At 43.0% G+C, this 16,075-nt stretch overlaps 1 protein-coding gene across 1 annotated transcript; it reads left to right on the top strand.

The window, feature by feature from the left end:
* Positions 1-3,155: 3,155 nt before the first annotated feature.
* soat1 (sterol O-acyltransferase 1) lies at positions 3,156-13,195 on the top strand (the record flags this gene model as incomplete). Its single annotated transcript, XM_083647222.1, has 16 exons — positions 3,156-3,250; positions 3,810-3,961; positions 5,876-5,934; positions 8,227-8,375; positions 8,860-8,919; positions 9,016-9,123; positions 9,312-9,591; positions 10,228-10,306; positions 10,469-10,553; positions 10,682-10,727; positions 10,833-10,962; positions 11,121-11,218; positions 11,360-11,458; positions 12,111-12,246; positions 12,466-12,611; positions 13,124-13,195. Exons 2-16 carry the CDS (start codon positions 3,811-3,813, stop codon positions 13,193-13,195), a joined length of 1,698 nt encoding a protein of 565 aa, XP_083503348.1. The 5' UTR covers positions 3,156-3,250; position 3,810.
* Between the last annotated feature and the right edge of the window lie 2,880 nt (positions 13,196-16,075).

Below are 16,075 nucleotides of genomic sequence, written 5' to 3'. Positions count from 1 at the left end.
ATCAATTCCCATTCCTCCATTTGGCACATCTTATCATAATAGTGTACTTCTAATCCCGACCTACAAGCGGCGTGAACAAACGGTAAGAACAGTGAAGTGCTGGACAGAAAAACAGCATTGCCAGTTTACCAATCTCTGAACCCAGAGTAGTTCCCAGATTGGTTCCCAGTAGTCTGACGATATGACTTTGGGACAGACGGACGATATTTCGGGGTTTCTGCTGTAGAGCGGACGTACCGTACCGCCCCTTACGTCAATCGGGAGTTTAAGCAGCAGAGTTGGAGCGAGCAAGGGCAGCGGCATCGAGACCCACTTTGCGCATGCAAGATTCTATCTAGCCCAGCTGCTGACTACGGCAGAAGTAGTTTGACGTACCCGGTAGTACGCCGAGCTGTTATCGTGCGTTCCATTATCGCAAAAGAACTGGGATGTGGAGGCTAAATGACGTCACATCCGTTTTGTTAGCATTCCATTTGCAGAAAAGTTGAGCTGGGAAGTTCACTGTTCACTGGTCAGATCCACTCGCTAGCCAGGCTAGCCATTGTTAGCAATAACAGTTGATAACAGAGTTTGGAATGGGAAATACCAGCTCTAGTGACGTCACGTCCCAGCTCATGAACTTTGAACCGGTAAGATTACCAGTTCCCAGTTATAAAGGAATGCACGATTAGCATGTGAATTACAAGTTTTCATCGTATTTGGCACTGTCATTCCGTGTATATTCGATTCTATCATTAGTAGTTGTATGGATAAAGAGTATATTTGTTAAATATGTCCGCTAATTTGACCGAATTTCTTTTCGGTTCATAGGCATGTCCGCTGTTGCCAGCAGCACTCAGGAAGAAGTAGCCGTAGTGTTTCGGTGTCGCGCAGCTTAGTGATAGGCTATGTGCTTCCGGGACTACGGCAACCTGGTTGGAACCCCGTCGCTGTCCTTAAAACGTCACTGCTTAAACTCCCTATTGTTGGCAGTCCGACAACGTCTCATATTATGCAGCTATTTATTATTAGCCGAAATGTTATCTGGACCTACAATCGATCAGCTTCAACTCCATTCTCGTGTCAATACCACTGTAAACATAAACCGCAGCGCACAGAAGCAGAAGTCTACATCCAGTATACAGCGGAAACCCCGGAATATCGGCCGTCTGTCCCAGAGTCATATTAATCTTCAGACTGCTAGCCTCTGGGTCCTATCTTGGCAAAAGCGGTAATTTAGGGCACAGTGCAAAATTGCATATATGCCAAGTCATCTGCTATTCTCCGTGCCCTGCAAAATAGACACTTGCGTGCGGCACAAACAGGATTTGGGCGGTCTTAACCACCTGCATTATTCATAGGTGTGGCTTGGAAAGGCCTGGGCGTTACATCAATCAAACCAATCAGATTCCCATCTCGCATTCCCTTTAATACAGTTTGCGCGATGCATGCTGTAATTCATTCCATGCCTAATTTAGACATCTCACAACAACACCCTATACCATATAGGCTACCTGTTAAAAACATCTGTGATTTGCAGCTTTTAAATTATGCAATTCGGGTTGTTTGGTTGAGTGGAGAATAGAAACGTGTTTGCCACGGGGGGAAACAGGGACATTTGATTGACAGTAATATTGCAACTAGGCTACAGGATAGGATACACAATTAACTGGACAAAGAGTGACATCATGCCTCTCTGATGTCTTCACTCCCGGCTTTCTGGAAAATCTCCCATTCAAATTGACAAAGGACTGCCTCACCTATCTTGGCTTGACCATACCCAGAGATCCGAAGCTAATATTTAAGTTGAATTTTGATTATTTTGTTTAAAGACTTAAACAATTGATAGAAAACTGGAAAATCCTGCCTCTGTCCATGATTGGTCGCATAAACTCAATCAAGATGGTTTCACTTCCCAGATTCCTCTAGGCATATTTGTGTCAGAACCTCCCCATCTCTTACATTGGCTTTAAAAAAATGGACTCCATAATTCTGTCTTACATTTGGAACTATAAGAACCATAGAATCTCGAAGATTAATTTGCAAAAATGTAAGTCTGAAGGAGGGCTGGCCTTACCAGTGTTTAGGCACTACTACTGGGCTGCTAATGCCAGGGCTCTAATGGTTTGGCTCCAGGGGATCCCTGGCAATATATATATATATATATATATATATATATATATATATATATATATATATATATATATATATATATATATATATACTGTATATTCAGATGAATTCCTGTGCTTCTTCCTGTTCTTCCTGGCTTGATAGTCATTTACTACCAGACATTTTGCATGTTAAGGGGTTATGATCTGGGGATCATAACATGGGTCATGGGCCCATCATCAAGTCCTGGAACCACCTGGAAAGTCCTGGAAATTACCTGGAGAAAAAAAACCTTACACCCACACCCCAGGTTGGATTGGGCTGAAATTTTGCATGGCGGGGGGTTATGATCTGGCGAAGGTCATGGGCACTTCATCAACTCCTGCATTATGATCCAGGAAAGGTCATTGGCAGTCCATCAAGTCCTGGGACCACCTGTAGGTCCTGGAAGATTCTGGAAACCACCTTATGCCCACACCCCAGGTCGGATTGGGCTGAACATTTGCATGGTGGTGACCCGGGGACAGTCATAGGCAGGTTGTAGCCTACTCCTGCAAACCATCTGGACACCGGCCAAGCAAAAGGCGCAGTTTATTGCTTTGTGCCTATTTCACCCGGGCAACGCCAGATACATTACTAGGCTACTGTGTGTGTGTGTGTGTGTGTGTGTGTGTGTGTGTGTGTGTGTGTGTGTGTGTGTGTGTGTGTGTGTGTGTGTGTGTGTGTGTGTGTGTGTGTGTGTGTGTGTGTGTGTGTGTGTGTGTGTGTGTGTGTGTGTGTGTGTGTGTGTGTGTGTGTGTGTGTGTGTGTGTGTGTGTGTGTGTGTGTGTGTGTGTGTGTGTGTGTGTGTGTGTGTGTGTGTGTGTGTGTGTGTGTGTGTGTGTGTGTGTGTGTGTGTGTGTCATCAGCTGAATCAATGTCATAATGTCTGTTTTTGAGTGGTGGATGGATGAGGGCGCCGGTGATGTAACTAGAAAGGAGGATACACTTTTGGCCAATCAGCATCAGCCGCTCGTTCATCATCATCATCATCACTTACCAGTCAGTGGGAAGGTGAGCACTGAGCAGCAGCTTGTTGTGATAAAGGAAGTTGGACATTGGAATTTGGCACGCACGTTGTTGGACCTCGACTGCACAGGGGGACAGTTTGGTGATACGAGTAAGTAACGTTATCGATGAGATGGGAGACATTGCCAACAGATACGAGTTGGCTACCGGGTAATTTGACAAGCTCTAACGACGCATATTCGGTCAGCGGGTCTTGAGCCACTAACGCTAGTAACAGAGACAGTAGCTACTGCAATATTAGCTTCAACGCGAGACTCATCAGTATAATGACTGATGAGTCTCGCGTTGAGGCTACTGCAAACAATATGTCCACCACTAACTAAACCAGGCTGTTATTGTTAGCACAACCTGTCAGCTGGTTAGCGTTAATTGGCCACTGGCTCACTGTCACACTGTCACACCATTTAGAAATAAGCTGTGGTGAGCTAGCTATTTGCTACATGTCTGTCTGTATCATGCATTGTATTGTGCACTGGGCTTGCTTTGTCTGGTGGGATACTTCAAATCCATGGGATTCTTTATCCATGTGAGGTGTCGTGTGGAGCGACATTGGCTAGCTTTAGCCTACTTATTTCCTTGGCTCAGCTGTATATCCTCACTGTCACTATTATTTTACAAACATAACTTTTCGTCCTTAACCCTTTCTTCAGGATGGATAGTGAAGATGACAGTGGTATCCGGTCCCGTAGCCGAGCTCTCCATAAGATGCCCATCTTCCCCGACCTAAACAACTCTATTGTTGGGGACAGTAGTCCAGGAGAGGATCAGCAAGGCAATGGAGTCAACCACATAACCAGCAATGGTGAGAGAGACTGAACTCCCTCATCAGGGAGGGGACACAAGGGATCCCCCTTTTTATTCATGCAAATTATGAGATGCAAGGTGCATTTTTTTTTTGTCTAGATTTTCAGAGGACATTTATCCCAGTCATCGCTCCCCTTTATAAAACAAGAAACATTAGTAATAGTATACATAGCTGACATGGACCACAGCACACTGAGTCAAGGACAAGAGATCATGTGGTGTACTGTGACAATGAGGTTGATATGGTTAACCAGGGTAGATGACTGCTCACTTAACAGACAGGAAACAGTGGTAAGTTAAAGACCCCCTAAGTCATGTTTTAAAATGTATATAAAATACTCTACTTTGAATAATAAAGTGTGTCTGATGGTTTTTCCAACAAAAAAAAGTTAATTATCTTGTTAAAATCCTTAAAATGACAACCCCCCCCCCCCCCCCCCCCCCCCCCCCACACACACACACACACCTTCTGCCTAGTAAAAAAAATTCCAAAGCAACTAATCAGGGACCAGGGTTATCTAGCATAACTAGCCAATCACAGCATACAAACAAGGGCTTTAACTGCTGAATACTGGACAGGGATTGGCTCCAGTTTTCATGATGTCACGAATCATGCTCTCAGGGTCTTTAACTGATAATTGGAAGTGATTAGATTAGATAATATGCAGTAGCTGATGATGACTGATGTGTCTCATGGAGTGACATGACCCATCTGTCAGTTTAGATAAGAAACTTTAAACTCCCACACTTTTGCAGCTATGAAGCAAAGGTGTAGAACTTGAAAATAAACTGTACTATTTGCTAATAAAATGTACAAGTTAATACTGTCGAAGACAGTTGTCACTGTTTCATTGTTCATTGATATCTTGCTGGAAGGTAGAGTACTGTAGGTGTGAATGAAGTCACTCTGTGGGGTTGTACCAAAATGTAATGGTTAACCCAAAGTGAACCCTATTGAAAATAGTCTCATCTGCTTGTGGAATTTATTGGTTGCCTTGATCTGGCTTGATCTGAAGGCATTAACATATTTGTAACTTTTATTTTGGTGGTCATGCGCATCATTGCTATATTAAAAAGAAACAAAATCACCTATATGATTCACAGGTTCCAAATGATGTTAAATACTTTTGTTGGCCATTCAGTACATTTGGACCTTCAGTAACCGTATCTCTACACTCATGTCATGTCACAAGTCTCCAGTCATGAGATCTTTACACAGTGTTTTGTCACATTGTCATCACGTCGGCCCTAAAAAAGGGCTACATAAGTATATGACTGGTGGATGCAGTTATACTGCTCGGAATAACCTGAGATGACCTTAATGCAATAAGTCAAAGTTGCTTAACTAGTCGGTAAAATGACAACCACCGCTTCTTACTTCCCAGACACTGTCTTGCATCTGAAGTGTGTCTTTTTTGTAGTTTTGCGACATTGGATCTGAACACCATTGTGTGATATGACTCATACATGACACAATGGTTACTGCTATTCCCTTGACCTTTGCTGAATGACACCACAACTAACAAACTGTCAAGTGTTTCAAATCAAAATCATTAAAGAATAGTCTTTTATATCCCTTTAATAAAAGGGGCTTTTAATTCTGCGTGAAGAAGATTGGGATTTCTTTCCACATGTCTTCTCACCAAGTGCCCCACAGCTGGCCTGTTGCAGGTTATCTGTTTGTCATTATCTAAATATTTGATTATTATTAATGCGAGGCGGGGAGTACAGGTCAAGGTTTAAGCCGGGGTAACCTGGCAACTCAGCCAAGCTCTGTTTGCGGTTTGGGTGTCTCCAAAAGGACTGTCAGCTTGGTTTCGATCTAGCAAACTTCCTCTTACAGGACAACATGTCGATATGACTCTTACCTCACTGTATGCTATGTGTTTTGTATTCTCTTTTCAATTTTCAGGAAAATTTGAAGTGGAGCAGATGATCAGCAAAAAACTACATCTGAAAAGGAAAGCAGAGGTCAGTCAAAAAGCTTCTCCTGCATGTTAATGAGCCTCTACCACAACCTCCTTTTCCCCTGTTAAAGGAAAAAAACATGAATACCAGTAACTGCCCAATGCTTTCCTCCAGGGTTGTTTTACTACCCTGCCAACAACCAGCCATTTAGCTCAGATCTGCAGCAAACCTCCACTCTCTGAGAACTTTTATAAAAAAAGAAAAGAAAAAAAAAAGAAAAGGACCTGTTGCTATTTTTAGAACATACATTACCCTGTATTGTCATAGAATAATGCATTAAGGTTCTGAGTAATCCCAAACTCAAGTCCAGTTCATTGGTTTATTTACTTGTTGATACAGTTTGGCTGATTTATTCAAACAGACGTTGTTCGAGATATCCACTGTGGAGCCAAATCCCTGCTAGACTGATTCAATCTGTCTTAATCCTGTGTGAGCTCTCATAATCTTATCATAAACCCTAGCAATCTGATTTGGCCTGACTCTTTTCAAATCCCCTTTATTGTTCCCGAAACAAGGAACTACAGTAATAAACACAAATATTGCCAGGCTGATGCAGTGATCTGTCATCAAGTGGGATAGGGGGATAACTGACGTCACATGCCAATTTGCATATCAATATTTACAGTCTCCGCTCGCAGCGGAGGGAGGGGGGCTGCACTGTGTATATGAGAAGCGTAAAGTAGGGGCCATCTCATGAAGCAATACCTCTGAATTACACACAGTAAGACAGCACGGTTGTGCGGTTATTGTGAAAGTAAGAAAGTAGCCAGCTGGAAATGTTTTAATGTCCGCCCATTTAGCTGGCAGCTGGCACTTATGGGAAACCCTGTCGCTTCGTGAGATTATCTCTAGATTCCTGGCTGGGCGGTGGTTGGACCTTCGGGCAATTCACGTGCTTAAAGTCGAGCTGAACCCAAAAATTACTTATTTTCTTTTAGTTCAAATACCTGGGTATGCAGTGCACCTATTTAATGATGTATGCAAAGAAAAGCACGACAATCTAATTTATTTAGTTTTTCACACTTTTTCACATAAAAATTTCCATTTTTCAAGATTTCATTGATAACAGTAATGTACAGTTTGCTGACGTCACCTAGTACTATCAAATTTCTACCCCATTTCAACCAATCATATCACGAAATGCAGCTGTCAATTAAATCTTCATTTCAGGATAATTTTCTCTTCCAAATGAAGTCGAAAATGGCGCCTAGTGCCTCATCTGGCAGAATTCCTATCCCATAAACTAACTACTAACTTGGCCAATTGTTAGAAACATGAACAAAAAACAAAAACTATAATCTCTAAGAATGCAAAGAAATGTAACTGGCTCGTTAAAACGCGCATTCCAGGGATATTTACAGCAGCGATAATGGCACGCGCATCCGAGAGCTTGGTTGTCAGGGGTTGCACTTCGGAGATTCCAGGCCGACGTGCTGCACTCTCCGCTCGGCAAAACGAAGGCAGCTGGCTGCCTGCGGCTCGCTGAGCTCCACTCCTCCCGTCAAAAGGCTCTTCCCGAGGGGAGCGCCGCCGCCACCACAACACACTGAATCCCACTCGATTTGGAGGCGGAACACGCCAGGATTGGCCAAAGCCCAATCCAGTCCCCAGAATTGTCAAAATCATCGACATGATACTATGACCCGCCTCTCAACCTGTCATCTTAGACAAACTATGTTTTCAGTCTGAAACAGACTCATATGCACGTGACGAACGGGTTCAGTTCGACTTTAAACACAGCAAAGTAACTCCATACTACCAGGGTGCGGCCAGGCGACAAACAAACGCACCTTCAAACGAAAAAAACCCACACAGTTTACGCTGAGCCTCACAGTGCTGAGAGGGTGTTGTGAAAAATAAAATGTTGATAAAGAAGAAACTACACATTCTTTCCTATTTTCACCCTAATGTGACACCACATGTTTGTTTCTACGAAGTAGCTCCGTTACGAGTGAACTTGTGAAGCTTGCTAGGCTGCTGTTTCAGCCAGTGTTCGCCTGCTGCAGAAGCCTGTAGCAGTCTGTCCACTGTCTGATATTCAAGCCGCACACAGCCATCACCACAACAGTACAAGTTCACGCACACGCACACGCACACACACACACACACACACACACACACACAATACTAGCTGTCGCTAATGATGAATCTTCACACCTTGAAATCCCCTTTCATATATTCAGAAAGATATGTCATTGCCCACACATGTGCTGTAGAATGATAAACAATGTGTGTTTGTTATAATAATTGCAGTTGCAATGATAATGATTTTTCTGTCTGTTGCCTGTTGCTCAGCACCTGAAGAGTGACCTGATGCGTCAGTTGGATGACCAGGTCAGTGAGTTCGTGGACAGTCTGGTCGAGGAGTCGGCCAGCCTGGAGCCCGCTCCTGTGCCTGCTGTCTTCTCACCCCCGCTGTCGGACAAGGAGAGGAGCAAACTCAGGTACTGCCTTGTCCCTTCTTTAGCCTATCAAGTCAGGCTTTTGACCCACCAGATGTGGGTGAAGTAGTATCTGCACATATTTCGTACATTTTCTTTTAACGTACATTGAGTACCAGATATATGGGGGTTTCCTTTTTCTTTCTCTTAAATTTTCTGCATGGACAAGAGTAGGCCTACACAGGTTTATCTCAAGTATGAACAGTGTAGAATGTCTGCTTAATAACATGTCAGTATGTTCAAATAAATTACAATGCTCCTTTTCTTAAAACAGGGGTGTCCAAACTTTTTTGAATGCGGACCAGATTAGATAATGTAAAAATACCGGGGGGCAGCTGCTTCTCTCATCATATGGGTTATAAAAATAGTAGTAAAAAATGTTCCCACATCAGGGCAATGATTCCCTATTCCTCTCTTGGTCCTGCTCAGCCTTCCCCTCCAACAAATCAGACTTGCTGGTCATCCTTGTCACTCTGTTTCCCTTTAGGCATTTCCGGCCGCTCCAGGGCCAGGGAAAGCAGTTTGTCAATCGCAGGTCCCTCTTGGAGTAAGTTGAGACTTGGATGTAAATGAAATGCAAATCTAACTGCATGTGACTGGAGTTTGAACTTGGTCTCATCTCATGTTGCCTGTTTTTCCACAGTGAGCTGTTTGAGGTGAACCACATCAGGACCATCTACCACATGTTCATTGCCCTGCTCATTCTCTTTATCCTCAGCACTCTGGTGGTAGATTTCATTGACGAAGGCAGGTAATATATAAACCTGGCTGGCATGCTATGAAATACACCCTGGATTTTTGCTGACGGAATGCATTGTCTCACACTGATGTCTCTGAACTTGGGTCTGGGGGCTGCGACAGAAAAACGATACAATCCGTCTTGAGCAGAAGCTTCAAGTTTCTCATCTCTACCGACTGTCTTGATTCCCTCTGCTTCAGACTGGTGCTGGACTTTGACCTGCTGGTCTATGCGTTCGGACAGTTCCCCCTGGTGGTGTGCACGTGGCTCTGCATGTTCCTGTCTGCGTTGCTGGTTCCCTACACCCTGTTCCAGCTGTGGTCGCAGAGCCAGTCTGGCAGTTACCCCAAGCTGTGGAGCCTGCTGTTTGGCTCGGCGTTCTTGCTCTACCAAGCTCTGGGCCTGGGGTTCCTGCCCACATACACGGTGGTCAGCAACAGCATGCCACCTGCATCCTGCTTTATCATCATACTGGAACAGGTAGCTGAGCAGTATAGCTGGGTCTACTTTCATCATTCACAGTTAGGAAGCTGATCTAGGTTCATAGGTCTTACACTTACACTTACACACAAGGTAAATGGATTGGAGGTCGGCATTGGTACTTGAGTAGAGACTGTGGTCGAACTTGTAATGGTCTCTAATAGGACGAATCAGCGTGACGACAAAAAAGCATGTTCTATACATCACATCACTTATATTTTGTATAATATATGTATGTAGTGTTAAAGTTGTGTGAACTGTTGCAGTTTTAAAATGTGTGAATTTAGTAAAAAAGTACAGCCTGCTACAGTGAGACACACTGAAGGCTGGGTCCCTAGGGTCCCACTATAAAGAATGAAAAAAGCATAAAACATAAACTGATTTCTCAAATGGTACAAATGAGAAATTCAAGGTGATAGTCCTAAAAGTGGTGACTCGTTTAAAGTTTAAATGGAGTGTCTAGTTTAGAGCATGAAGGAGCAAGTTAGAATTCAAAGAGGGTGTGGTTTCACCATGAACTGCTGTTTAAAACCAGCGGCAGTTGCACCCGGAAGTCTGTTGAAGCCGTTTCTTTACCAACATCCTGATTCCTCGTATAGGCGCCCGAGTCACTTTTGATCCTGTGTCTGATTCCAGGTGCGTCTGATGATGAAAGCCCACTCCTATGTCAGGGAGAATGTCCCAAGAGTCCTGGCCTGGGCTAAAGACAATACCAGTATGTGACCTGCCAACTACAATACATGCTCTCTCTCTCTCTTTGTGTTTTAATGTGTTCTGTATTTGCTGTTTGGTACAATTTCTTCCTCTGTCATAGCTACTGGCTTTCTCCCCCTTATCACTCCCCTTTTCTCTCTCTTTGTCCATTTGTTATCTCCAGCTCCCGGTCCGGTTGTCCCTCAGATTTCTCAGTATCTCTACTTCTTGTTTGCACCCACTCTCATCTACAGAGACAAGTATCCCAGGTCAAATAAATACGCTTTATATTCATTTTTCCCGCTGGCACTGTTGATGTCCTCTGACAACTGAACACGGGACACTTTCTTCTTGCAGCCCATGTGATAGATAACATCTTGTTCCTCACTTCATGCAGGAATCCAGTGATCAGATGGGATTATGTCGCCACAAAGTTACTTCAGGTACCAAGAAACCCCTGTTTTTAAAAGCCTTGGTTGCTTAAGACTGTAAAAAGATATCTGCCCGGTTTCACGTCTCTCCCTGTCCCCTCCTTCCTCACGCCCCAGGTACTAGGCTGTCTGTTTTATGCCTATTACGTGTTTGTGCGGCTGTGCATCCCTCAGTTCCGCAGCATCCGTCTGCAGCTGTTCGACCTGAGGGCCATGGTCCTCGGTGTCTTTAACTCTATCCTGCCAGGTAGGTCTCCAGGATGGCCCTTATAACAGATCGACTTTGCGCACTTTGCTCATTCTTTTTGAATTTCCTGTCTTGATACAGGGAGATGGGAGGTGCAGAAATGCTGTGTTACCTACTGCATTTTCATGACAAGTTGCCCTTTCTTTTCCCCTCTGCAGGAGTGTTGATCCTCTTCCTGGGATTCTTTGCCTTCCTCCACTGTTGGCTCAATGCATTTGCTGAGATGCTTCGTTTTGCCGATAGGATGTTTTACAAGGTACTTTACTTTCAGAGAAAATGCTGCAGAGTCACTCTGTCATCTAGTCTGAAAAAATTTAAATTAATTTCTTGGATGTATTTATTTGAGTGTTTATTTCAGTAATTTTATACTTCAGTTAATTTTGATTTCACGTCACAGGATTGGTGGAATTCAACCTCTTTTGCCAATTATTATCGCACTTGGAATGTAGTGGTCCATGACTGGCTGTACTACTATGTGTACCGGGACTTCATGTGGGTGAGTGGTTTTGATATATACACTATCATCCTCTTTAAAACTACAGCAGCGACATTCTGCTGTAGCTTCAAAATTGTATAAAAAAGAAATAAAAATAAATGCACTTCAAAGGGGTGTAAAAGCACTCTCCTACCACCCCGAGTTTAATTCCCGGCAAGGGGTACCTCTGGCTTCGTCAGACGTTTCTACAGGCACAATTGGCCATGTCTGCGGGTGGGAAGCCAGTGGGATATGAGTCCTGGTCACTCCACTAGTGCCTCCTCTGGCACTAGTGGAGGCATTAGTTATTATTCTGGCCATAATTGTACGTATGTGGGCTGTGAGGGGGGGGGCTTTTATGACCAGGCTCAGGGGCCCGTTATGTCATAATCTGTCTATGAAGTGAACATGGGAAGACCGAAAGCATTGTTGATTTTGTTATTTTCATATGATTTGTTGACGGTAAGAAATGTATTTAAAAACACCAACCTGCACACAAATTATGTCCTCAGTATGAAACACCATTTCAAAATGTCCTCAACACATTTTCCTTTAGTTTATCACTGATTTGAAAATGCATTGATGGGCTGTCATGGGCTTATGTTCATCTATGAGCTGCCTCCCATCCCCTGGTGTTTTGACTTCTCTGTCTGCTCTCCTGTCGTCGTTCCAGGTGTCCCGGAAGCGTTGCAGAGCAGCAGCCATGTTCTTTGTGTTCACGGTGTCTGCAGTGGTCCATGAGTACATTCTAGCAATCTGCTTTGGCTTCTTCTACCCTGTCCTCTTCTGCCTCTTCATGTGCTTTGGAAGTAAGGGGAAAGACATTACACACAACACTTCACCGCTCTCTAAAGATACATTCACAACACACAGGAATGTGACCCAATTTGGCAGGACAATGACAAACATAGATTCTTCATAATGATCATTCTATCCTAAACTTGGTGTCAAATTTTGTGAACCCTACTGTAAAGAAAGAAAGAATGTATGTGACTGTGACCATTATGCCCTTATTCATCTTCTCGCAGTGATGTTTAACTTCATCGTCCATGACAAAAGGAAAGGTCCCATCTGGAACATAATCATGTGGACATCCCTCTTCCTGGGTCAGGGGGTCATTATCTGTATGTACTCACAGGAGTGGTATGCCCAGCGCTACTGCCCCCTGAAGGAGGTAAAGTCTGACATGCTGCACTCAAAACACGTTCAGTATGTTTTATACCCACGGCTATAATTCGGCTGTAATTCAGTTTTTGCTTTGCTGACCTTAAATGATAAGTCTGGTGGTTTTGGATCTATATATATGATTTGTCTCTTACAGACCTGTAGTAATTGGAGCTGCAGACAATATTGGCTTCCGAGTCAGCTGGCTCAAACGGTGAGGTCCGTTGTTAGCCTGTCATCAACAGTGAGTGCAAATGTCAAAATGTCTCCAAAAAGCCAGTCTGTGAAAACGACATCACGCCACCAGTAACGCATTACTGAAAGTGTGTAATGACAGAATAGTGTGAAATTTTGTCATACTCTGTTTGGACTCATTGTTGGCAGCAAGAGGCCAATATTGTCTGTGGGTCCAGTACTACAGGCATGCATGCAAAAGACAATTTATAAGTCCAAAATATCCAAACTTAGTCTTCATGTTTAGACAGAAATTCAGCCTAATATGATCGTGTTTTTCCGTTTCAGCCTTCTTTCATAGAGTTGCTGAAGCCTCGCTCCTGGAGCTGTCACCTCCAGAGGCCTGATGCTGCTCTCTGATAGGCTGTGACCTCTAATGGACTGCGGACATCAAAAACCATTGATCAGGAAGTGAAGAGAGAGGGGAGGGGACCAGCCTCACTATTTTTTGTTTTGTTTTATTGCACTGACGTCAATTCCTAATGACATGACTGAGTTTATTTATGAATGTATGGAGAAAGTGATGCGTATCTGGTGTCCCCCTCTCTGACACAAAATTCACAATGATGCCTTATTTGTTGTGTGCGTTGTTAAAGACAAGCCCTTTACAAAATTACAAGTTCACATAAAACAAAATGTGAATTGTATGTATTATTTATTTTTCATATGTATTCCTATTCCTTGATCAACTCTGTGAACCTACTCTGTGCCAAGATGATAATCATGCTATGGCAGCTGAATGCAAACACTTCGATTATACTCCTCATCTGTCACATTACATGCAGTAATGATTTGTATTTAACCAAATGAGCAATTCCTACGCTAATTGTCCTGAGGACACATTCTTTGGATAGATGTTCAATGTTATTTATATTCACTTCTAGTAGGAGTCAAGGAACCTGCCAAACAGCCACTGTTTGTTTTACTGTGTAAATCTGGAAGAGAGCCTCGGCTCTGTAGTGGCGGCTGTGTTGTAACTTCAACATTGTAATGCTGGCTTTTCTGAAGCAGACAAGCTGCACTCAATACTCTGACATATTGGGGAAATCATTTTATGGAAAAACTGAGAATGTGATGTTTCAGTCATTGAGACCTTTGTCAGGCCGTTGTGGTGCAAATTAACTCAATTTCCCTGGGAACTATGTCAAGCCACATGTTGGGATAGGAAATCATGAGCATATTAGCTTTAAAGTGAGAAATGACTCCAAAGCGGAAGAGCTAGGTTAAACACACATCAAGACTCTTGGAGGGGAAAGTTTATTGTGTAACTTTTATTCATGAGCAATGTTAAAGTTCTGTATGTGTGACAGTAATTCCAGCTGCAGGGTGGGTTGGTTGGAATCTATGACTACTACTGCTGTTGCATCTAGCTGCTTAAATGTTACTAAACAGTGAGACGAGATACTTGATTAGCATTGAGATCTACTGTATGTTGCTTTGTCAGATACTGTGTGTACACAAAGTAAGATGGTGTTTTTTTTAAATCATATGGTTATATTTACACAGAACAGAAGAAACTTCTATTTCTAACCGATGAGGAACGTAATGCCGTGTATTATGTAAAAAAAAGTTTGAAATGTGTTTACACAATTACTTAGTTTTTCTAAGAAATTACAAAATCATTTGATGCACAACTAATACTGCCAATTCAGTGAGACTTGTAAATTAATGTTTTTTTAATGATCGAGTAGAATGAGATGCACAAAAAGGAAAAACCAGCAATGAACTACTGCTCTGCAACCACAAGGTGGCACTGTAGGTTTTAGTTTGAATCCTTGCTCATCTTTGTCTTCTGGCCAATGGGTATAAGAGATGCTCTGAAGTCTTACAGAATTACTAGACACAAATACCAGCATTTTATTTATTTATATATATATATATATATATATATATATATATATATATATATATATATATATATATATATAATTTATATATATACTGTATATTTCAATATATATATATATGAGAGAGACTGCTCAAATCTGAACACAGATAGGCTTATTAGGATTTGATTGATCCACACATTGAAAACACAATATTGAGCCTATTTACATCTGAAGTAAAGTCACTTCTGTGATTACTCTTTAATAAACATAACCTTTATTTCAACTTTATTTTTTTTCTGCAGGCAGTTTGAGACAGATTGATTATTTTGTAGGCTATGACTACCGAGAATTGGAAATCAAATCAAATCAAATGTGTTCATTTTGCCTCTATTGTCCACTTTCATATAGCCTAGTTAAGAGTCATTTTGCACAATATCAGATAGAACCTATTCTATCTCAACAACAACTCTGTTGTGTGCCCAAGAGGCAGTTTGCCGTTTTTCCCCCTTGGATAAATGACAATGAAGTGCTGATAGTACCATGCAGCTCCCTGTAATTTAAATGATCCAGTATTAACAACTATTATATTCCTATAAAGAGACTTGATAGTGAGTTAATTGTGATCTTTGATTTATGGTCTTTTCATTTTCTTACGGAGAGGAGACCTATTGATATTTGTGTGGTAAACCTGTGGTGGGAGGTGGTGTTTTTTGGGGGGGGGGGGGGTGCGCAACCACAGACTGACTGGGGATGAGACTGGGTTGAATGGCAGAGCCTGCCAATTAACACGGCACGCAACTCCCCACTGCCTGCCAACATGCTCAATGAAGTGGTCTCTAGCAAAGAGATCACGATTAGCCTGTGTCTGCATTGGGATAGGCTTTAATTATAATGAATGAGATAGTCTTACTGAAGTTCTTCTAAGCTATTTGGCATTTTTCTAAGGACCCTAGGTTGTGGGACCCCAGGGGCCCTGTGCCCCCCTTTGGGAACCACTGCTGCTGTGGAGAGTTTGGACGCGGTGCAGGCAGGGGAGGTGGAGGATCGGTGACCGAGGATCGCATCGAACCCCCCCGCCTTGTGAAACACATCTCCTTCTATTCTGCGGTAAAGATGGCGGCGTCAGAGGGGGCGCGCAGTGGCCGGACAACGGCAGAACGATCCTGAAACGGTCTCAATTTGACAGTATCTCGATCGCCAGGTACCGTAAATTACCGCCTGGATATCCTTTGGACCGCTGGAATAGAGACAATTGCTGTCATACGCCGGGGTTTCGGTTTTATTGTTTGAGGTAGGGTGGGTGGGTTTCCACTGATAACTGCTAACGTTAGCTAGCTGGTTAGCTAGCGAGCTAACACGGGCTAGTAACGTTAGCTAGCAACGAATCGGCGAAGAAGAGCGAGGAGGGGGG

This window comes from Poromitra crassiceps (assembly GCF_964638095.1).
Source record: "Poromitra crassiceps genome assembly, chromosome: 12".
Lineage (NCBI taxonomy): Eukaryota > Metazoa > Chordata > Actinopteri > Beryciformes > Melamphaidae > Poromitra > Poromitra crassiceps.
The sequence above is the reverse complement of the archived record's forward strand: the minus strand, read 5'-3'. Positions and strand labels throughout refer to the sequence as shown.